This window comes from Leopardus geoffroyi, chromosome C1 (genome assembly GCF_018350155.1).
Source record: "Leopardus geoffroyi isolate Oge1 chromosome C1, O.geoffroyi_Oge1_pat1.0, whole genome shotgun sequence".
Lineage (NCBI taxonomy): Eukaryota > Metazoa > Chordata > Mammalia > Carnivora > Felidae > Leopardus > Leopardus geoffroyi.
In genome coordinates, this window is record NC_059328.1 from 78281051 (window position 1) to 78305660 (window position 24610).

General features: G+C 37.1%; 1 protein-coding gene across 3 annotated transcripts in view; it reads right to left on the reverse strand.

Moving 5' to 3' along the window:
* The window catches only part of GLMN (glomulin, FKBP associated protein), a 36109-nt gene that overhangs the window by 10861 nt on the left and 638 nt on the right, over positions 1-24610 (reverse strand). For 2 of the 3 annotated variants that reach the window (XM_045478277.1, XM_045478278.1), the window contains exons 2-12: positions 24269-24334; positions 23691-23816; positions 17654-17770; positions 16164-16272; positions 14749-14995; positions 13153-13255; positions 5792-5979; positions 3167-3220; positions 1738-1768; positions 1562-1651; positions 612-653 (exon numbers count right to left, since the gene is read on the reverse strand). In XM_045478277.1, coding sequence (XP_045334233.1) covers positions 612-653; positions 1562-1651; positions 1738-1768; positions 3167-3220; positions 5792-5979; positions 13153-13255; positions 14749-14995; positions 16164-16272; positions 17654-17770; positions 23691-23816; positions 24269-24307 — 1146 coding nt within the window. In that variant the 5' untranslated portion in view covers positions 24308-24334. The remainder of the gene's footprint in view (positions 1-611; positions 654-1561; positions 1652-1737; positions 1769-3166; positions 3221-5791; positions 5980-13152; positions 13256-14748; positions 14996-16163; positions 16273-17653; positions 17771-23690; positions 23817-24268; positions 24335-24610) is intronic. The other variant, XM_045478279.1, reaches the window with a different exon arrangement.

Genomic DNA, 24610 nt, shown 5'->3' on the forward strand with positions numbered 1-24610 from the left:
ATTTGAAATGTGCAGGTCCACTTATAGTGGATTTTTTCTGGCATATAGTTCTGTAAATGTACTTTCCTTATGATTTTTTTTTTCCTATGAATTTTTAAATAACATTTTCTTTTCTCTAGCTTAGTTTATTGCACGCATATAGTATATAATGTAACATACAAACTATATGTTAATCAACTGTTTATGTTATCAGTAAGGCTTCTGGTCAATAGGAGGCATTATGGAGTCAAAAGTTATACCTGGCTTTTTGACTAATGCAGGGGGATGGCACCACTAATCCCTGCATAGTTCAAGAGTCAACTGTAAATTATTCAAGAAAATTTCTCATTGTAAAGGGGCACCTGGGTGGCTCAGTCAGCTGAGCATCCAACTCTTGATTTCAGCTCAGGTCATGATCCCCAGGGTTGTGGGACTGAACCCCACATTGAGCTCTGTGCTGAGCTTGGATCCTGTTTAAGATTCTCATTCATTCATATTCCCTCTCTCTCTCCCCCTCTGCCCTTCTCCCTGCTCCAGCACACAGTCCAGCTCGCTCTCTCTCCCTCTCAAAAACAAAAACAAAAACACTTCACTCTAACTCATTATTATTTATTTCCAAAACATTTACATACCAATGTCTCAATGGGGCAAAGCGTCATTACTTTGACTAGGCCCTGGAAATAAAAACAAAACAAACAAAAACCACCATTCAGATGATAATAGATTATATTGACAATAAACAACTATATTATCAATGGATACTAAAATTTCAGAGAAGGGAAGGTAGGAGATTTAAAAATTAAGTAAATTTTTCTCTGAGCCTTTCGTTCCACTGTTACATCTGAGGAAGCAAAGTACAATCCGTTTTGTAAGTAATGTGAAATGGGGATGTTACAAAGCATAAATTTAGAAGTGTAATTTACAATTATGTCTAGGGTGGCAAAAAATGAAACCAGACATGGAAACTATAATCCATTCATTAAAAACAATCATTGTTAATATACTAATATCCATGTTTTCCTCTTTAAATAGTAGAAAAACAGGTTTCTTCATTAACATCTAAAGACCCACCTGGGCAAGATAACTAACGGATAGTACTAAGCAAAATAAATCATAGGAGAGAAAAAATGTCTTTCTAGTAATGAGTCAATGCATGCCTTGATGGAGTCCTTAGGACTTGAGTTATGAGAAAAGTAAAAGAGCTTCATTTTTAAGGTCCCTACAGAAACAAAGTGTTTAAGAAGAAAATTACGTTTTTCCACCAGATGCTACACTATCAACTATGGTAGCCACTGGTCACATATAGCTATTTAGGTTTAAATTAATTTAAATTAAATAAAATTTAAAATTCGGTTCCTTAACTCTAGCTACATTTCAAGTGTTCAATGTGGCTACTGGCTTTAATACTGTATCATACATAGCTAGAACACTTCCACCATCTGAGCAAGTTTTATTGGACACATGGCACTAGAGTTTTCAAAGGATATGGAGAAGGAAGTAGGAGAGGAGTCTGAAAAGACCTTTACTTAATTTTAGAATAGGAAAGGGGCTATTTCAGGATCAGAATACACATTTAACTGACCTGAGGTACAGTAAGAAAGCTCTTGATTTCTAAGTACTGGTGAAGTAAACTGTTGTCCTCTATTCTCAATAAACCATTCTCCAACAGATCCTATGGAGATACATATATAGCAAAGTCAACAGCTGTATTTGTGCAATGACTGTGTGTAAATTACAATGGGTGCAAACAAATCTTACCACTCCTTTGGAGAAAACAGACTCTTCTGTTCTGGAAGAGAATATTAAAATTTATCAACATGACTTTCTAAACTGTTTTAGAATGATTCTTCATTTTAGGAAAAATAAAGCAAAAATTGAAATTAAAAGACTTTCAAAATATATATATCATTAAGGAAAAATTCTGTTGAAGAACTTAGTCAAAATTCTTAATCCACGTATGATCGGTCTTTTTACTTGGCTACTGACATCCAAATCCAACCCAAATCCACCCACTCAGGGCTTACTTCCTAGTATAACAAATCAACGGATCTTCAACAGTAAGTGCTAAGAAACCAATTATACATAATATATTATGTATTCCAGTTGATTAATCTGTAAAATCTTTTCAATTCTTTTTATACAAAAATAATAATTAAATGCTTTCCATTTGTGATCATATTTTTTTCAAGGTATATAATCTTCGTTAATTAAATATTTAAGCTCTGTGGCAAAAAATATTATTTAAGGCCCAGGTTTTTATTCTAACCATGCAAGGAGTTAAAAGTGTTGTTTTTGTTTAATGACTAAATAGTCTGGAAATCTTAAGAATACAGAACGTAAGATTTAAATCAATACATATTCTCATTGTATGAATAAAATAGAGACTAAAAAGAATGTAAAACCATTAAGACATACATAATACAGTAAATTTACAGAGTTAAAAACTGCTTGTGCCAGGAGACCCTTGGAAATTCCTGCCTTGTAGGCCGAGGCTTTGGACATTTGCCATGTTACAAATCTTCCTTCACCTGGGAAGAGATGGGATTGATAAACTGTCACTAATGTTCCTATAGGATACTACTGAAAGGTCCTGACGGATCGCAAGAGATAATTTAAACATGTTACAAGGAAAGAACACAAAGCATATAGAGTTTTGCAAAATGCTTAAATATGTCTGAAAAAATTACACATATTTGTTACTCTGTAATTTTTTTCAAAGAGAAAGACCTACATTCTTAATGCCTCAAATAGAAGTTGTTGAATACAATCACTGTTAATAATCTGAGATATAAAAAGGTGGGGTCAAGACACCTCCTTCCTTTTAATGCAGTTCACATTGTGTCTATGAAGCAAAAACATGGATGAATTTCTTTTATTAACCACCTCGCTTAGATGGAGAAGGCTGCAGTGGGACAGAGGTGTTTTAACTTACCAACTTTTGAAATAAGGGGAGAAACATCAGAAGCAGATGACTGGAAACTCCCTTAGAAGCTAATATTTTAATATTTAAAAGAAATTTCTGTTGTAAAACCTCTTTGACTCATTTTTGTTTCATATTTACATCACTGTTTTATAAAACAACCAATTAATTAATTAGGGTCTGGCAAAGAGAAGGTAGTCTCCCCCACTTTTAACAAGAGCTACTTTAACACTATTTAATTCTGAGATGCCATCTAAATGATCTTACCTTTGCAAAAAGACTTCAATGTGCCCCATATTAAATTGCAATAGGTACGATGGGCTAAAACAGACAACATATATATGTATGTATATATCACCCACACATATTTTTAGAAATTTTGTATACATCAATACTGTTAAAGGTTAAATTGTGCCCCCCTCAAAAAAGAAATGTTAGAATCCTAACCTCCAGAACTTCAGCATATGACTTTATTTGGAGATAGGGCCTTCTTTTTTCTTTTTAATTGGGATGGGCAAGGGGGACAACAGGAACCCCCCCCCCACCTGTGAGATCATTCCTGTGAGCCCGAATCCAGTACAATAGATGTTCTTATAATAAAGGGAAATGTGGACAGAGACATACACAGAGAGAATGCTGTATGAACATAAAGCCAGATTGGAGTGACACATCTACAAGCCAAGGAACATCAAGGATTGCCAGCAAACCACCGTCACCAAGTGGAGAGGCATGGAACAGATTCTCCCTCACAGCCCTCTGAAGGGACCAATACTGCCCATACCTTGAGTTGGATTTCCATCCTACAGAACTATGACAAAATACATTTCTGTTATTTTAAAGCTATCCAGTTTGTGGTGTTTTATTATGACAGCCTTCACAAACTAATATACATACCTAAGTCATTTTGATGCTAGTGTGATTAAGAGTATAGGCTCTAGGGACGCCTGAGTGGCTCAGTCGGTTAAGCATCCAACTCTTGATTTTGGCTCAAGTCAGTCATGATTGCATAGTGGTGAGATCAAGCTCCACATCAGCTCTGTGATGGGGATGGAGCCTGCTTAAGATTCTCTCTCCCTCTCCCTCTGCCCCTCTCCTGGGGCTTTCTTTCTCTCTCTCTCTCTCTCAAGTAAGTATAGGCTCTGGGGAAAGACAAAACTGTTTGAATCCACCTATTCCACTAATTAGTTGTATGATATTAAGTGGTATCTTAACTTGTCCAAGCCTGTTATTTTCTTTTTTTTTTTTTAATTTTTTTTTTTTTCAACATTTATTTATTTTTGGGACAGAGAGAGACAGAGCATGAACGGGGGAGGGGCAGAGAGAGAGGGAGACACAGAATCGGAAACAGGCTCCAGGCTCTAAGCCCTCAGCCCAGAGCCTGACGCGGGGCTCAAACTCACGGACCGTGAGATCGTGACCTGGCTGAAGTCGGATGCTTAACCAACTGCGCCACCCAGGCGCCCCCCAAGCCTGTTATTTTCATTTGTAAAATGAGAACACTCTATTTCATAGTATTATAAAGATTAGATAATGCATATAAAGCTATTGGCATGTTTAATACATGATGAACATGCAAGTGGTAGCCATTATTGCAGTATTTACACAGAAATATATCCCCAGGTACATTCATAAGTAAATATATAAATGTACACAAAGAAATACAACTATCATCTGCAAGACAAATACATAATCATTATTATGGATATTAAAGTCCAAGAGGTGTTATGTTATAAAATTATGTATCTTAAAAATAATTTTGATAAACTTTATGGGAAAAGAAGGGCAAGGTCAAGATAATTACAACAGGAAGATTCGACTGAAATTGGGTGATTAGTGAAGGCTTTCCTCATAAAGCGACATTTAAGGTTAAAGATGTTTGTTCTAAGCATATACAAAGGCCCTATAGCAGAAAGGTTTGTGACACATTTGAATAAAAAAACAAAAAAAGGTCTATATTATTGGAGCATAGTAAACAAGAGAAAAAATGGTAGAAGGTGAATCAGGGCAATCAAGCAGAGATCAGATAATGTATAAGCTTGTCTTATGTAAAGACTTTTAGACTTTAGAACAATAAAATGCCACTGAAGGGTTTACATTAAGGGACTACTCTTAAAGCTTCACTTTCTGTGTTGAAAATGAGTTGGATTAAAAGGGATTGAGGTTGGATATATAAATAACCGCTCAGGACTACAAGAGTAATCCAGTTAAGAGATGATGGCATTTTAGATACCCACCCCTCCACCATGGGTAAATGAGCAGTTCCCTCTCTTATAGTACAGGGCGATCCCCAAAGCTTCAAAACCAAGCCCAGTTTCACACTCTTAAAAAATTTTTTATTTAAGTAATCTGTATACCCAACATGGAGCTCTTGAACTCACAACCCCAAGATCAAGAGTCAGATGCTCTTCCAATTGAGCCAGCCAGGCGCTCCCAGTTTCACACTTTGACTCTTGTCCCCACTATTATGTCTATTTCAATCTTCACCCCCCGGCCACCACCTTTTCACTATTGAAGTACTATTGGCTTAAACAGATTATAGACTATATGATAATAGAAATAGTTTTTGTTTAGGGGCACCTTGGTGGCTCAGTTGGCTAAGTGTCTGACTCTTAATTTCAGCTCAGGTCATGCATGATCTTACTGTTCATGGAATCAAGCCCCACATCAGGCTCTGTGCTGACAGTGTGGAGCCTGCTTGGGATTCTCACTCTCCCCCCCATCCATCTCTGCCCCTCCGCCACTCACACTTCCTCAAAATAAATATTTAAAAAAATAGCTTTTGTTTATACTTCATTTAAAGTATTAGTATAATAATAAGTATGCTGGAAATTAGATATATGAGTTCGATACTCCTTTTACAATTACACGAATAAATCAAACACTAACTCCTACCTTAAGACCATTGGAAGCTGATCAATACTGATGCCCTGTACAAATACTAGATAGGCCAGAGAAGCCATAGAGTCTGCTAACTGTTTGTCTTCTTCTTCCTCAAATTCAAGATAATCCCATGTCTTCTTTTTCCTTCCATGATTAAAAATCATTTTGGGGAAAGGATGTCCAATTGCTGATAAGAAACCCTGTTGAAATGGATAAAAAAAAAAGTAAGCTACAGCAGACAGACTCTAGTATGCTCTTCTCACCCTCCCGTGCCATATTCACATCCTGTATAATCCTCACCCCTTGAGTGTGAGTGAGACCTGTTGGACTTGCTTCAACCTAACAGAATATGGCAAGATACCACCCCATGATTAGATTTTGTTATGACAAGAAGTGAAAGGATTTTTTGCAGATGTATCTAAGGTTCCAAATCAGTTGATTCGGGGTTATTAGAAAGGTGACTATCTCTGGTGGGCCTGAATTAATCAGGTAGAAGTCTTTAAAAAAGGGTCCAGTCCAGTCTGGGGCACCTGGATGGCTCAGTTGGTTAAGTGTCTGACTCTTGGTTTCAGCTCAGGTCATGGTCTCCCAGCTTCATGGGTTTGAGCCCCACATCAGGCTCTGCACTGGCAATGAGGAGACTGCTTGGGGATTCTCTCTTTCTCCTCTCTCTCTCTGCCCACCCCCCCAACTTTCACGGTCTCTTGTCTCTCTCAAAATAAATAAACTTTATTTAAAAAAAATAAAAAAATAAAAAAGGGTCCAGTCCCTCCTTGAGAGTCAAAAACTCACTGCTGGAGGCATTAAAGAACTAAGCTTCCATGTTATGAGAGGGTCTATGGAGAGGGCTGTCTGTAGGAACAACCTCTAGGAACTGAAAGTGGTTCCTGACCAAATAGCCAACAGGAAAATGGGGACCTCAGTCTATAGCTTCAAGGAGATAAATTTGCCAACAACCTAAGGGAAATGAGTGGGAAGATGAGAAAGTTCTGGAGACAGATGGTGGCAATGGTTGCATGACAATGTGAATGTATTTAATGCCACTGAAATGCACTCTTAAAAATGATTTTTAAAGTAGTAAATTTTATGTTATGTATATTTTATCACAATTTTTTTTTAAGTGCCTGAGGTATTTGAAAGCAATTAAAAAATGAGAGACATACAAATACCATGAAATGATAGTAAACTACTTAGAAGAAGATTACTCTAGAAACAGTGCTCCAGTGACCACTTTGAGACTTTGGAAACTGGTGATATCTCATATCACAAGGGTTCTTGTGTCATAAGAGAAAGAGGACCATGAGTGGACAGGACTACAGTTTTACCTTTTTTTTTAAGGAGGTAAGAATAGAGGAAAAAAAGACACTCAGGAAACATAAAGCCACTCCTATGCCTCTTATATTATTCCTAACTACAGTATACTAGAAAGCATCTGACCTTCAGAATCCAATGGAATTACCACCTATTAGCTATCAGATACTGGACAAGTTACATAACTTCTCTAAAGCCTCAGTTTCCTTACCTAGAAAATGATATAATTCCTGTGTCAAATATCTATTGAGAACATCTACAAAAAAATATGAGGAGAGCCTGAGTGGCTCAGTCAGTTAAGCATCCGACTCTCAATTTCAGCTCAGGTCACAATCTCTTGGTTCGTGAGGTCAAGCCCTGTGCTGGGCTCCGCACTGGGCTCCACGCTGGGCATGGAGCCTGCTTGGGATTCTCTCTCCCTCCTTCTCCCTCTGCCCCTCCCTTGCATAAGCTTGCACGCTCTCCCTTTCAAAAAGTATAAAAAAATTAGTCATAACATACTATATAAGTCAAAAGGGAATGTCAAGAACAGCTAAATGAGAATACTGACTTTCCACATATTCACTCATTTATTTAATAAATACTTGAGTATCAGGCACTGGGCCTGACATTGTAGGGAATAATAAAGTCAAATAAGACTTTTCCAGCCTTCAAGGAAGTAAAATCTGGTGATCCCAGATGGCTCCATTAGTCATTTCAGAACACAAAAAAGAACCATGGGAAATCATCCACAGTCACAAGAGACTGCTATTCAGCTACCAGATGCTAAATATATATACTGCTGTACTGATTTTCAAAGCCATGCAGTCTTATTATAGCTGTAGGAAAAAAAGTTTACTGTACTTGGATTCCAAATGTCCTCTTAACCATGAAGCTCCATTTCTTCATTCAGCCAATATTAGATGTATTTTTTCCCAGAGTAAGGTTAGCCTTTTAAAAACCCATTATACATAACCAGATTCTACAGTGCTACTTTGGGATTATCTGGGGTCCACCTGTGTCCAAATTAGGGCCTTCACAATCTACCCACACACCAGCAGTCTTGCTCAGACCCAGGATGTACCTGCCATTCTACAATTTCTCATGGCAGACTTGGCCCTTTTTTTAAAACATGTTTCTATGCTGCAACCCTTGGGACATTCAAGCAGTTCTCTATCAAAAAACTTCTGCCAGGGCACCTGCATGGCTCAGTCAGTTAAGTGTCTCTTAATTTCAGCTCAGGTCATGATCTCATGGTTCCTGGGTTTGAGACCTGCATCAGGTACCGTGCTGACAGCGCAGAGCCTGCTTGGGATTCTCTCTCCCTCTTTCTCTCTCTGCACCTCCCCAGCTCATGCTCTCTCTCCCCCAAAATAAATAAACTTAAAAAAAAAAAAAAAAAAGGCAAAACTTCTGCCAATGGTGGGACAGCTCAAGCTGTGAATCTCAAGTGTTCCCACTTATCTGGACTTCTCCAGCATAGAAGTGAAGGCACCTCCTCACTTTATCTCCTACCCTGATTTTACCTCTGCTTGATTGCCTTGTGCTTCCTCACTTCTATAAGATCTTAAACTTTCTTCCCTATACCCTCAACCTTTTCATAGAATACTTGCTCTATCTTACTGCTCTAATTAAACCTGACTGATTTCTGGTGGAGGGTGCTCATCCTCTCACACCTCTTACATAGCACAGCCAGGGAGGCAAGAGTGGGGAAGGGTGGTATAGGTAGAGGCTGGGTATTACCTTGGTTCTTTCTGTACTCTCAAGCAAAAGCACATTTTCCTTTGAGGTAGATACTGACCTTTTATTGTTCTTATCTCTGCCACATGCTGACTTCCTGGTCATTTCCCCACATTCACTGAAGACTTTGGTACCTGCTCACAATTTTCTCTATCCAACTGCTACGATGTGGGAAAGTTCAGTGTTCACATAGGTAACTCCTCTAACAGTCCAGCCTCATGGTTCCTGATTTCTAAATTCCAGTGACCCTAACTTCTAATTCATTTCAGCACGTAATCCCATCCTGAACCTCTGTCAGCATTTGGAGCTATTCCATATTAGATACTAAACTCCAGCATTTCACTTTTTGACCATAACTTCTTATCCTGTCTCTCCTACCAACCTGCTTTTGTACCTCTGACCTTTCTAGTTCTGTGATCCCTTCATCTAACCTACCCATCTGTCCCCTCCTAACTTCCCTTCTTTCCCTGTCCAACCAAGACATTTCTGGTCATTTGAACTACTTACACCCTGTATTTCCTTTAGCTCCATCTACCCAATAAAATGCCAGCTTTGGAAAAAAAACTACCATCCACCTTCTCTACTTCCACACCCAGTCAATTGACTACTGTTGAAGAAAAAAATCATACACAAATACAGACTGTTACCACTATAGTTGTGGTCTTCAATCACAGCTGAGTGCTCAGACTAGTGACTAATGCTTTCATAGTCTTCTACCATCTCTTTTCTTTTCCCTTCAGTATTCCAAACCTTTACCAGTTCCTTGAAGCCCCCATTTCTACCTCCTCATTCTTAAGAGATCTCCCTCACCTAGAAATCTGAGGCCAGTGGGTTTGATTCCTTTCAATTGTAATATTCCATTGCTGCTATAAATTTCGCTGCATACATACCCATTCTTACCTCCTCCAGGTGCCCTTGCTCCTGTGGCCAGCTGTGTGCTCTCAAGCCACATTATTTCAGTTATCCCATTATACTTCTCTTTTCCCCCTCTAATGGTTCCTATCCCTTCGAGTCTATAAATACACATGCTCAAGCCTCCCTATCTCCCCTATTACCTTCCTACCCCACGTTCATGTCTTCTAGCTACTGCTTCTTCTTTCTTACCCATCCTCTTTTGAAGAACACCTTATACTAGCTCCCCCCTATTTCTCATTTTTCATGCACCCCTTTATCCACTCTACTGTTTTTTGTCTCCAACACTCCACTTAAACTGTTCTTGCTAAAATTATCAATGCCATCTTCCTAAATCCAATGGATGCCCTTCAGCTGTTACTTTACAGGCTCTCTCTGCTGCATTTAACACTACCAATCACTTCTTTCTTCCTGAAACTCTACTACCCCAGTTTCTGTGATACTTGTACAACCTCTGTGACCCTTCTTCTTTGGTCTCTTTGGTGGACTTATCTTACGTGTTGGTACTCTGTAGGGTTCAGTCCTAAACCCTTTTCTTTTCTCACAATGACCTACCTCTTCAGGTGATCTCATCAAAGTTTGATCATTATTCAAAATTTATTCCTTAAAAACCTGCTCTCTGGGAACTGGCTATATATTAAGAAATTTACCGCTAATCTTGCTAGATGTCATAATGGATTGTGGTTGTGTTTTTATAAGTCCTTACTAATTAAAGAAGCATAGTTAAAAGACTTATGGAAGAAATGATAGATCTACGACTTGCTATAAAATACCATAGTAGGGAAAACAAAGGATAGATAAAACAAGACTGGCAAAATGTCAAAATTGTTAAAGCTGGGTAATGGGTATACCAGGGGTACATTATATTGTTCTTTCCACTTTTCTGAATGTTTTTAAATTACCTTAATAAAAAAAATTTTTTTAAGCACAAAACACCTTGTTCTTTGCTCTGTATTCTCTATCTCAGCTACTGGCACTTTCATCTGCCCAGTTACCCAAGCACAAAACTTATGAATCAACGTTTTAACCATTTTTCTAAATCCAATTAATGAGGGGCGCCTGGGTGGCGCAGTCGGTTAAGCGTCCGACTTCAGCCAGGTCACGATCTCGCGGTCCGTGAGTTCGAGCCCCGCGTCGGGCTCTGGGCTGATGGCTCGGAGCCTGGAGCCTGTTTCCGATTCTGTGTCTCCCTCTCTCTCTGCCCCTCCCCCGTTCATGCTCTGTCTCTCTCTGTCCCAAAAATAAATAAATGTTGAAAAAAAAAAAAAAATTAAATCCAATTAATGACCAAATTTTGTCAATTTTACCTACTATGAAGTTTTTTATTTTGCCCTCTCCCCTTCATCTCTACCATTTCTATAATCAGGATCCCACTAGTTCTCACCTAATTCCCAAAACGCACCTAAGGATCTCCCTATTTTCAATCTTATTTCTGTTAAATTCAACCTCCACTGAAGTGATGAATCCAAAACAAATACATCACTCCCAGGCTTAAAATCCTATAACAGCCACCAACTTTCATAGCTATTTTCTCAAAATAGGGTACATATATCATATATGGTAATTTTTATACAATATCCACTGATTATACTGTACTCTAATATTGCCAACAGTGAAGAGGCCCTGTTATGGTCGGTTATGTACTCCTGGGAAAACTCCTCCCTTTCTCTCCTTCTATGTCACTCTTAGCCTCTTCCCTACTATCTTGACCATCAGCATTAATTCCATTAACTACATAACCCTATTCATATCATCTCTCCTCAGAATCTAGTTCCCCTACATTTCTGACATCTCCTCTTCGAAACGCTTCTCCTACCTCTTCTCAGATTTCAGATACCCTTCAGGTATGGCCTGTGGAACTTACAGTTATCAGCAAAATTCATTCTTCTTGAAATGGTCTCTTACCTCTTTTGCTCTAAAGGAAACCTGACTCCTCTGACAACAACTACTTTGTCTGAAAACCTCTCACAGGTTGTTATTTTTTCACCCATATCCACTATATCAAGCCTGGAAGTAAAATACCTGTTCTCCTTGCTATTTCTAGGCCATTCTCCCCCTTCCTCTCTAAAACCCCTCTCTTGAACCCCTTTGAAACTTATTTCATATGACTGTATTAGATCTACCCCAAGGTCACACCATTAATTGGGTTTCTGACATTATTCTTAATCATAATTCTGTGTAACTTAAATGTACAACCAAAGATCTTCTAATACCCTGGAATCTCAGGTACTTCACTTTGGTCCAATGATTTCAGCCTCTACTTCTCCTAAGAACACTCACTCCATGGTCATACCCCAGACATTATTAATAACTAACTTTTCTACAGTGTAACTGCAAGCATCCTGTTCTTTAACCTCCAATCTTTTCAGGTCATTCCCTTTAGTAACCTAGCACTGACAACTTGTCAGTCACACCAGGACCTACAATCCAGTGATCCCATCATCTATTCACTGTCTCTCACATTTAGTATATCCTAACTTCCCTCCTTACTCAGCTTAAATTCTACTGTGCGTCACAGTCACTTCCCTGCATACATGCTCAATGTCATTTCCTCTCTCTTGCTTTGTAGAACTCCCACAGTTCTCAAAATCTGACCTATTTAAATCCACTTTCTTCCTATGTTGCACCTACCATCATACAGCTGAACAGAGCTGAAGAAAACCCACAACCACAGTGGCTGCTCTAACCTGAAATTCATGACTATCAATCTCAAGTACATATTTTTCCATATTTCACATTAGTTCCCTAATAAAGAATCTCAGCACACTTAAAAATACTGGATACATTAAGCCAAATTACTTTTCAAATGACATTTACTTATTTCTGGAGTTATTTTGAAAATATTTATCATGACCCTTAAAACTGAGGATATCCTTTGGCACAGAAATTCTACTTCTAGGAATTGACTTTAAGAAAACAACTAAAGAAATATACAAAGATTTGGTTAAAAGGATACTTATCACAGACTTAACAGTTAACAAAAGAAAACTGGAATTGTTCTATAATAATGAAAAACTGGAGAAAACCTAAGTGTTGAGCTAGATGGCCCAGGTCAAACATATTATGCAAGGTCCATACCATGGAATACTATGGACAATGGAAAGACAATGGAAAAATATTCATAATATGCTAAGAGAAATAAAGTACATTCCAAAAGGGTATGTAGATAGACTCTTCTAAAAAATTATTTACACATATGTATAAATTTATTTATAAATATAAAAGCAAAGTCCAGAAGGTGTTAATTTCATTACCTAAATAATATTATTGATGTTTATCTTCCATCTTTTTATCTGTGTTCTACAAAAAATACATATTGCCTAATTAATAACGTATCAACTTACATGACCACGTGCAGTACATGAGAATATAGCGGGACAACATTTTAAATTATAGCAGATTTTATGGCAGATTAAATTAGCTGTACTTACTATTATTTCAGATGCAAAACATCTTAAAGGATCATTTCCAGCTTCTTTAGATTGTTCAAAGAATTGTGCTGTCAGCAAAGGGCATTTCAAGCTTTTGAAACAACTAAGGTGTAAGAAATGGGTTACTGTGAACACAGCATTTCCTAAGTATAAAATACCTAATTTTATACATATCCAAGTTAATTTTACATGAAAAATAACATAAGCACCAATAACTCAATGGCTTATAAAACTGGTGATGTAACATCCTTCTTACCAGTATTGGGGAAAGCATGAGAACTCCTTGCTAGACTCAATGTGGTAAGACTGACTTCCATGTCTGGACTGTATCAATGATTACTGAATGTTTGTTTGAGGATCAGTGCTATTCTCCATGACGTAGATTTCATTAGGTCAAAGAAAAATTGGGACAATGTAATTTTTTTCATAAAGCTGTATTTGTTTTACTTACAAAACCAAATTTTATTCTATGATTAAGCCCCTCCTACTTCTTTAGTTTAAATATCTTTACTTTCATGAAATAATGCATTTTATAAATGGTAAAAAAAAAAAATTTTTAATGTCCTAACCTGAAAAAATAGAAAGCTAACAGTTTTAGTCTACAAAATTTAAAAGATAAAATTATTGGTCCATGTAATGAAATAGTCCAACACTGTCCAACAGAAATACAATACAAGCTCCATATATGATTTAAAATCTTCCAGTAGTCACATTAAAAAAAAACAGGGGGGGAGGGGGTGGCGCCTGGGTGGCTCAGTTGGTGAAGCGTCCGACTTTGGCTCAGTTCATGATCTCATGGTTTATGAGTTCGAGCCCCACATCGGGCTCTGTGCTGACAGCTAGACCCTGGAGCCTGCTTCAGGTTATGTATCTCCCTCTCTCTCTCTGCCCCTCCCCCACTTGTGCTCTGTCTCTCTGTCTCTATTAAAAATAAATAAAATGTAAAAAAAAACAAGGGAAATTTTAATAATTTATCTTATTAACTCAATGTATCTGAAATACTACTATGTGAATATGTTAATATAAAAATTATTGAGGTATTTTGGCATTTTTTTTATAACAAGTCTTCAAAATGCAGGGAGCATTTTATACTTAGAACACATCTTAATTTGGAATAGCCATATGTCACGTGCTTGATAGCCATACTGAACAGTGCATGTTTAGTCTATAGTGCCCCCCGGATTGAATGCTATTGGGTACTCTTACCGTTTTTGTGGTCAAGTTGGATGTTTAACTGTCTGGGGCTGCTTCTGTTGCTTTCAAAGGGAGAGCAAAAACATAATTCCCCCACAGGAAGACCAGATTCTTTAGCTACACCTATTTCCCCCGCTTTTATTATTCACTTGCTATGATGAGTAAAGCCAAGTCAAAGAAGAATATCAAGTAAATTAAATGGATTTGGGTTTTTAATTTTTAAAAATGTAGAACATGGCATTTAATAAGGCATAGACCACTGGACCCCATAATCTTCTAAAATTCAAAATCTGAAACTAGACATCTACATCCAAGGCAAAAAAATAAAACAAAGAAACATAAATTAACTGACCTATCAATTACTTAATTCCATTGTGAAATGTTACCAAAAAATATACTTACAATTTCAGTAATTCATCCTTTAACTTTTCATTTTCACTTTCCACTGAGTTTTCTTTGTCATTAATGACTTCTTCCACAAAAGGCTTAGTGAATTCTATTAAGGCCTTGCAACACTGACAAAGGCCATAGTCATCTGTTTGTATTTGTTCTTTTGAATATGGAACAGGAAGGAGAGATAGCTGACTCCAAAGAGTGGACAGCGCTAATCCAACTGAATATGCCTTGTTGTTACGAAGTTTCTGAATCACTAAAACAGAGACCAAGTTGTGACTTGAGGTAGCTCCATTAAGTATGCTAAACATGGGACAAGTCCAGTAAACACAGAATTATAACACACTTTTTTTAAAAAAATATTGTAACGATCATCACTGGGTTCTTCTCCTGAAACCAATACTATACTGTATGTTAACCAACTTGAATTTAAATAAATTTAAATAATAAAAAAATATATATTGTAACAACTCTGAAATCAGGATAACATAGCTTAATTGGTAGTTTTTTTTTTCCTTCTTAGTGGTGTATGAAATATTGGAGCATCTTACCATCATGGCACCTTATAATAGATGCCATGTTTAAGTATGTTTCTAAGAGTTTACATGGTTAAGGCAGAAACATTTCGTTCCACATTTTTTGGTTGTTCTAAGTATCAAATAAGAGAAAGAAATATATTTATAAAATATAAAGCACTGTGAAAATGAGAGGTAGTATTACTAGATTTTCCTTTCTAGGAGATTTTGAGTATTTCAAGTGGTACACAGCTGTTTTATTCTCATTTAAAATGGATTTACTCTAACTTCTGACTCTGGGTCCTTCTATCAGATTCTGAGCTATATGTAAGTCATAAAATGAAGAAGTGGTCTCAGCTCATGGATACTGTCTGCTCTGGATGCTAAGGTCCATTGCTTAACAATAATGTTACTGCACTCAACCATAAAGACTTTTCTTCACTTGTTTCATTCAGCAGCACCTTTGCTATTCCCAGCCTCAACTTCCCAAGACAGAGGATGAGCAATGCCCCGCATGATACTGTTTTTAACCAAGATACACGACCTATCACAATGCTAACAGAATGAGTACTGCAGACATCACAGAGGCAATCCTTTAAATATGTTTACAGGGAAATTTCTAAATATAAGTTGCAGATAGGAAGATTAGGCAAAAAGCTACAGATTACAACACAGTCCCTGAAAATAGCATGACATTCAACAAAATCTATTCTGGGTACTATCTGTGCCGGTATTGTCATCTTTCTATAGGCAGCAGGATTCAAACGGGCACTGCTATTGCTAGTTTAAGCAGAGTACTCAATAATTAGTCATAAATTTTACTTTGATATAGTACTGACATTTTAGAGTAGTATCAAGAACTTAACACAGATAAAACAAGAAACTCTTAGATATCAAAATACTCATTACCTGTTTGTAATGGCTGAAGTAAAAGAAGAATAATCTGAGATATCTGTTTTCCAGAGGGCTCTTCAATCAGTTCAAGCAAACCCAGCAATAATTCCTTTGGATTACATAACTATAAAAATATTCACAATTGAACCTGTTTAATACAAGTTGTATTTAAAGCCACATGATTACTAGTTTTAAAAGGCAGCATATACTGAGAAAATACCATTATTTTTGCTTAACAGTACAACACCTCATATAACTTAAAAAAATACACGAGCAAAACATAGAATCTGACTGTCAAATCACTATAAAACAAAAAGCAGCAAGAATGAGTCTCTTTTATTAAATTTTTTTTTTTTAACGTTTATTTATTTTTGAGACAGAGAGAGACAGAGCATGAACAGGGGAGGGGCAGAGAGAGAGGGAGACACAGAATCTGAAACAGGCTCCAGGCTATGAGCTGTCAGCACAGAGCCCGACGCGGGGCTCGAACTCACGGACCGTGAGATCATGACCTGAGCCGAAGTCGGCCGCTTAACCGACCAAGCCACCCAGGCGCCCCAAGAATGAGTCTCTTAATAGACAACTACCTTTTGGAGACTTAAATTCCTCGCTAAAGGAAAAGTCAGAAAAACAGGGAGAAGGAAGAACTTGATTACCAGACTTGAGTTTCTTTTGAGCTTTGCCTGTCTACTCTGAAGGATACTATAGTAGTTTCTCAGGCTTCCAGCAAGTGGGGCCTTTCTATCTCACCCTGCCAGGGTATTTCTGAGTGCAGTCTTTTTTGTCCTTCCTGAACAGATGAAACTTCGCATTGTCTTCTGACTAGCCATAATCACCTCACTTGCCTTTTTTTTTTTTAAAGTCCTCATTGTTAATAACTACTATCTAGATGGGGTTTCCTCTTTCCAAGTACTGTACATATTTTTATTTGCAGTGATCTCTAAGTAGACTCTTACAACGTCCTTTTCCTTAGAATTTATCTTTCTTTACCATCATTTTTTACTTTTAACTCTAATAACCTTTGCCCAAGGGTCTCTAAGGTTGTTGGTCACAACTAATCTGCATCCTATTACCATGTCCACCGTTATCACTTGCATTCTAGGTTTTTTATATCCTTTTAGAGAACATACAGAGAAAAGAGCATTGGCATTTGCTAGTTGCAATGTTGCTAAAAGAACAGTGTGGCCTTGAATTGCCTCTCTAAACCTTGAATTCCATATCTATACAATAAGCTACTTATTAAAAATAGAATTTTTAGGTTTCCTCTTCGAGATTCTGAATCAGTGGGTCTGAGATGAGGTTAGATAATTCTACCCAGAAATTTGGAAAAACGGAAATGGATTTGCTCATCCAATCAATAAGATTGGGCCTTTTCTCCAAAGAGTCCCCTCCTATATTTTCATTAACTAAAAGCTTTGTCACCCCAAATAAGCATTAAACATTAAAGGGAATTACAAAATACTGCTGGCTATTGTGACAAAGAGAACCTAATTTTGTTAACTTACCTTTACCAATAAATCAAGCATCAGAAAATAATGTTTTCTTTTCTCATCTTCCTTATTCCACAAAAGACATCGAACAACAGGACCAACAAGATTCCAGCCCATATTATTGATGATGACCTGTAAAAACATTTTCAGAGTAAAGCAAATACTGCCATCTATAGGACTCTTACACTGAGCTTTCTGATCTTGAAGGAGCTGAGAATTCCCTCTGACGAGCTAAGATGAGACAAATGGAGTCTACAGCATTTCACCAGGGACTTCTTAGGGTTCGCTGCTAGCAAATACAACATTTTAAAATAGTTTTTTTTAATACTTTCACTGAGGAAATGTGAATGGGCATTTACTTTAAATCAGGCAAGTTCATGATTGAAATAGGTCTTCTATTTCTAACAAGAGAGTTAATTTATTTAATATAAGCAAATACTTAATTTTCATGGAAAATTTTGCTCTCCTAATTCATAAAGAAATCCACCCAATGCTCATGAACCTTTTAAATAAAGTTCCTTGGAAAATATGCAAACATGTTATAATTATGTAACTTATGTAAAAGAAGGGGATGCCACCTCAGTTAATTTTTCTCCTACATAAAAGTTGCTTCTATTTTCTTTCTGTTTTAAATTTTTTTTTTTTTAATTTTTTTTTTTCAACGTTTATTCATTTTTGGGACAGAGAGAGACAGAGCATGAACGGGGGAGGGGCAGAGAGAGAGGGAGACACAGAATCGGAAACAGGCTCCAGGCTCTGAGCCATCAGCCCAGAGCCCGACGCGGGGCTCGAACTCACGGACCGCGAGATCGTGACCTGGCTGAAGCCGGACGCTTAACCGACTGCGCCACCCAGGCGCCCCCTGTTTTAAATTTTTTAACGTTCATTTGTGAGAGAGAGAGAGAGAGAGAGACAGACAGAGTGAGCGGGGGAGGGGCAGAGAGAGAGCGAGACACAGAATCTGAAGCAGGCTCCAGGCTCTGAGCTGTCAGCACAGAGCCTGACATGGGGCTCAAACTCACAAACCGTGAAATCATGACCTGAGCCAAAGTCAGACGCTTAACCGACTGAGCCACCCAGGCGCCCCACAAGTTGCTTCTATTTTCAAAGATATTCCAGAGTGCTTATCACATAAATAAAAGTTTATCTTTTTAATTAGTGATTCACATTCACTATCAAAACTACTATTTTCAGAACTATCAACAATGTACTCCACTTCTCTGGCTTGATTTTACTTCAACTCATCAGTATTTTATCAAGAATATACTACTATATGTCAAGTCCCTAAAATATTCTGGTGCTAGAAATAAAACAAGAACGTATTAGATAAGATCTCTACCATCACAGAATTACGTTCTAGGTTCACTCAAAAATAAAACAAACCCACACATTTGGGAGGAAGACAATTAAGTACAATACGTCCTCCATGACCCCACTCTCCTAAGATAAAGGTAGAGGATAAGGTATAGCAAGAGAAGAGTCCTTTCCATCTAGGGAAGGCCTCTTCCCAGAAGAGGTAATGGCTAAGTTAAGGCTTGTTAGGTAAGTCTGTCAGGCATAGGTAGCTGGGAAACACATTCGAGGTTCTGAAACAGCAATGTGTAAAGGTACCTAAGACTTAACATGTCCTAGAGAACTAGCAACAGAATATGTTAGTACAGAATATGTTATGTACGTGAACAAATAGCTTATGAAAGAGGAAATATTTTTTACCTTTTTGCTCATTTATCAATTGGACATTTCAGTGTTTTATCAGTCTGCATGAGCTTCCTACATGTTAATATTCCCTTCTTATATTTACGAAAAATAATTATTTGGTTTTTTGACTGTCCTTATTTTTTATATAGCAAAATATACTTTTTGCCTCGGTCTTTTAGGTCTAAAATGGATTTCCTCCTCTAGAGATTCATAAACATTCATTTAAAACTAAATATATATACATTCCCCCTTTTTATTCAATAAGATTTATGCTAAAAACGTGGCATAAAATGAAGACTTAAATTGATTTTTTTTTTTTTAATTTTTTTTTTTTTTCAACGTTTATTTATTTTTGGGACAGAGAGAGACAGAGCATGAATGGGGGAGGTGCAGAGAGAGAGGGAGACACAGAATCGGAAACAGGCTCCAGGCTCCGAGCCATCAGCCCAGAGCCCGACGCGGGGCTCGAACTCACGGACCGCGAGATCGTGACCTGGCTGAAGTCGGACGCTTAACCGACTGCGCCACCCAGGCGCCCCTTAAATTGATTTTTTTTTTAAACAAACAGCAAAACAATCATCCTTTTTACTGAACAGGAAAGATTTCAGCTGATCTCTCAGAATATTCTTTTCATACTAGTTACTTCTGGCTGGCACACTCTTCTCACAGATAGCCCCATATTTTATACCCCTCCTTCCTCAAATCTCTGTAATTCACCTAGCATGGTCCGTTCCCCAGTCATGCTTTACTTTTTTCTATAGTATTTATCAGTTTCTGACACACTATATAATTTATAGTGTAAATACCTGTCTTCATTAGAATTTAACATCTATACGGGCACTGATTTTTGTTTACTGCTCTATCTATTCCTAGCATCTAGACAAGGGCCTGTTACAAAATAGGTGTTCCATAAATACGGGTGAGTGATATCTATTACCTTTTGGTGTAACAAATTATCCTCCCTCCAAAGATTTGATATTCTGTTTTCTTCCATTTTTTTGTTGTGGCTAAGCTTTTAATATTTAGGTCTTTAATCAGAAACATATTATAAACCTATTTTTTCCCAAGTTACTAAATACTTATTCCACTATTACTTACCATGACTATACTCGCTTTTTAAAACTTAACTGGTTCCTGTGAGACTTCTACTTTTCCAATTATGTACTTCTTTCCCTTTCCATTGGTCTACCTCTACCCTGTAAGTGATTCTCTGGGAATAATTATCAGGGAAATTTCAGTTTTGAGTAAGATGTTACATATCTGAACTGAAAAAAAATAATTTTGGTAAAATGTTTTATAAACATCATCTCAGCTGCAAGGTATCTAGTTCCTATATAAATAGTGAATGGTTATGAGGAAGGAGAATAAATACTATCCATAAACTACACCTTTTTTAATTTAATACTAACTACCTACAGAATAAGATTATTATCCCCAAATGACAGATAAGAATGCCAAAGTTTAGAGATTACTGCCATGCCCAATATCTAACATCTAAATTGTGGCAAACCAAAATATGCATATGTCTGTCCAGGTCCAAAGCCCATGTGTTTCCCACTATACCACTGGTTTTCAATGGGGGCTATTTTGTTTCTTATCTACCAGGGACATTTGGCAATATCTGGAGACATTTTTGATTGTCATTATGGAATGGGGGGGGGAGGGGAGAGGGGGAGGGTGCTACAAAATATCTATAGTATAAATGTTGAGAAGCCCTGTACTATAGGACAAAGTATTCATATACTTTTTTTTTAAACATTTACACGAAGCAGATTAATAGTCAATTTTGATCAATCCTAATTGCATCACCTGGCAAGAAAATTAAGTTGCAGTCAGTTTGAAACCCTGTCTTACTGGGGCACCTGGGTGGCTCAGTCAGTTAAGCATGTGACTCTTAATTTCAGCTCAGGTCATAATCTATCTCACTGTTTTAAGATCAAACCCCACAGCATCTCCCAGCTGGGCATGGAGGCTGCTTAAGATTCTTTCTCCCCCTCTGTCCCTTCCCCAACTTTTCTCTCTCAATAAAACAAAACAGAACAAAACAAGAAACACTTGTCTTATCAATGTCTGAACCCTTGGATTTAGCAGACCACACATTACAAAGGTGATTTTCAAGCTATTAAGACTATTAAAGGGTACCTGGGTGGCTCAGTGAGTTAATCGCCTGATTCTTCTTGCTTTCGGCTCAGGTCATGATCTCATTGTGAGTTTGGGCCCTGAGATCAGCTTTGCACTGACATCGAGGAGCCTGCTTGGGATTCTCTCTCTCTCCGCCCCTTCCCCCCACATGCACGTGTGTGCTCTCTCTCTCTCTCAAAATGGGTGGGCGAATTAAAAAAAAATTAATGTTTATTTATTTTTGAGAGAGAGACAACACGAGCAAAGGAGGGGCAGAGAAAGAGGGAGACACCAAATCTGAAGGAGGCTCTAGGCTATGAGCTGTCAGCGCAGAGCCCGACACAGGGCTCAAACCCATGAACCACGAAATCATGACCTGAGCTGAAGTCAGACACTTAACTGACTGAGCCACCAGGAGCTCTCCCTCCCTCAAAATAGTGAATCTTAATAGTCTTAAAACAATTTTTTTTGGGGGGGAGCCTGGGTGGCTCAGTCAGTTAAGCATCTGACTCTTGGTTTTGGCTCAAGTCATGATCTCACAGTTTCCTGAATTCAAGCCCTGCACCGGTCTCCGTGCTGACAGTGCAGAGCCTGCCTGGAATTCTCAGTGTTCCTCTTTCTCTACCCCTCTCCCACTTGTGCTGTCCCTGTCTCTCTCAAAATAAATAAACTTTAAAAAAAAATTAAAAAAAAAAGACTATGCTCAAAAATATTACAATTAATTTCTAATAGTGTTGCACAAATCAGGATTTTAATCTCCTGTTTGTTGACTGAGCTCCAAACATTACTTTTCAACTGCCTGCTACATCTTAAACTTAACATTTCCAAAATAAATTTACTTGCACCCCTTCAAGAAATTCTCTCCTCTTCTTAAGTTGCCCTTTTCTATTCAGGATATAATATGTTATCCTCCCAGAGGCTAGAAATCCAGTCATTTTTGTTACCTTTCTCAATCCCACAATCAATTAGCCCCCTGTATCCCCTAAAACTTCCTTGCAAGTGCTACGCAGTGCTAAGTGGAGAATGGTTAAGAGCTCTGAAACCAAGCTACACAGGTCTGAACACTGGATGTCACATGTTTCCTTATCTACAAACTGAATTTAATAGTACCTATGGGATTCTGGGAGGCTAAATGAGTTAACAGATGTCAAGCATTTTAGACAGCACCTGGCACATGGTAAATGCTTAATAAATATTAACTGTTGTTAATTTTATTATTATTTGCTCTAAGTAAAATACTCTCAAAGATTATCCTCGAAAACACAATTGGGAAACATCAAGGAGTTAAAGAAAATATTACATTTACTCTATTTGGGGCTACAAAGGTACTATAAACACATATCCAAAAAAATGTATTAAATTAAATGTCCTAATTTTTTAAAAAAAGAATTTTTTATATAAAAAAGGAATAAGCCCTTTGAACTACTATGCATGATTTAAAAGTTTTAGTAATGTCCTAAACACCATCAAGGTGCCCTGGTTATAATCAGAGACCAGCATAACTAGTTTTTGATATCAACAAAAAAAACTTCCACATAAATAAACAGTACTCTAAATGAAGAAAGAGTGTGTTCCTGGAAAAAAGATGGTCTTTTCTTGCATAAGAAGGCAAGTACAAGGATACAAAATTTAGCAGTGTTTTCAATACTGTGTCCCAGGAAAAAGTTGTTCCTGATCCCAAAAAGATCCTTTTCCTATGTTGAGAATGATTTCTCAGATAATTATAGCTGGATGATAACGGCCAGTAAAGCCATTTAAGTCTCCCCCTATTCTGATTCTATGCACCCAAATACTATTATCTTACTTAATATTTGGTTTTCCATATACATCTGGCTGAAAGAAAAGAATGTGCTGATCACCAAAAATGAGTATCTTAGGCTGCCTGATACTTATAATACAAAATATAAATTAATAATCCAAATGCCACTTTTGATCTCTAAGCAATCCCTGGTTTTTTAAAGCACTTTACTCATACTTCAACTATAGCACTTATTTCATTTATTCTGCCTTCTTACTGCTAGTTGTTTACCTGTTTATCTCTTCTACCAAACTATTACAAACACTGTCAAGAATATAAATAGCCCTAATTCTTTTTTGTTTTCCACATTCCTATTGTAGAAGTTTAAGTTGATTCTTAAATGTTTAATGAGTAAATGGGTGGAAGAATAATAACATCATGTGGCTATTATCATTCTAATAAATACTAAAAAGTACTCATAAAGATTGTACTTACCTTATTTTTTTCATTTTGAATAATTTCTAATAGCTGCTCTATATGCCCTTCATCTATGCATCTTTGGCCTGCTAACTGAAATAGACCAAAATCTTCTTCTTTAAAGTCTTGTTCTTCTAGGATTTGCTGACAAAAACAAAATGAAGACAAAACAAACATGTTTAGGTGAATAAAAATTCAGTAACTACTTGTTTTATCCTCTCTGGAGAAAAAGAGAAAATCTGTTTAAGTTCTAGGTAAGTTGCACACGAGCATATGTATGAAAATTAGGACAAGACTAATGAGTACCATAATGAATGATCTTGAAATCCACTCTGCCAAATAAGTCTACAATAAAGATCAGTATTAAAAATTTTAAAGGTTACTTAGACAAGTAGGTCACTTGGAGAATAATCTAATCTGCCTTCTGGCCCTCCTGCTATTTATTGACAGGTCAAACAAAGCAAGGATTAAAGAAGATAAGCAATTTGAATGACCCTAAATGTAACTAAAAATAATCTGTGTCTTGCCCACATTTTAAAAGGTATTTAACTTTACACACACACACACACACACACACACACACACAAAATACTTACACATCTCTTTATTATGGATTGAAGTTCTTCCACAGCCATTCCTCTTTATTTTTCCTACTTTTGATGCTGAAATATAAAAGTTATCAGTGATATTAAAGCGTTAATAAGTTGTATTTCATTCTGATGAATTTCTAGTAAATACAATAAGGAAAATGTCAAGTTTTAAAGCTGAAATGTTTTTATTGAAAGTATCTTAGCCTAAGGGGGTAAAACTGTTGCATCTATTATGAGCACAGTTTTGAAAGATACACTTGAAAAAAAATTTTTTCTCTAGGGTACGCCCACCCAACAGGAGCGCAAATTTGGACTACGTAAATGGCTTAAAAAGGCAAAGTATTTCTT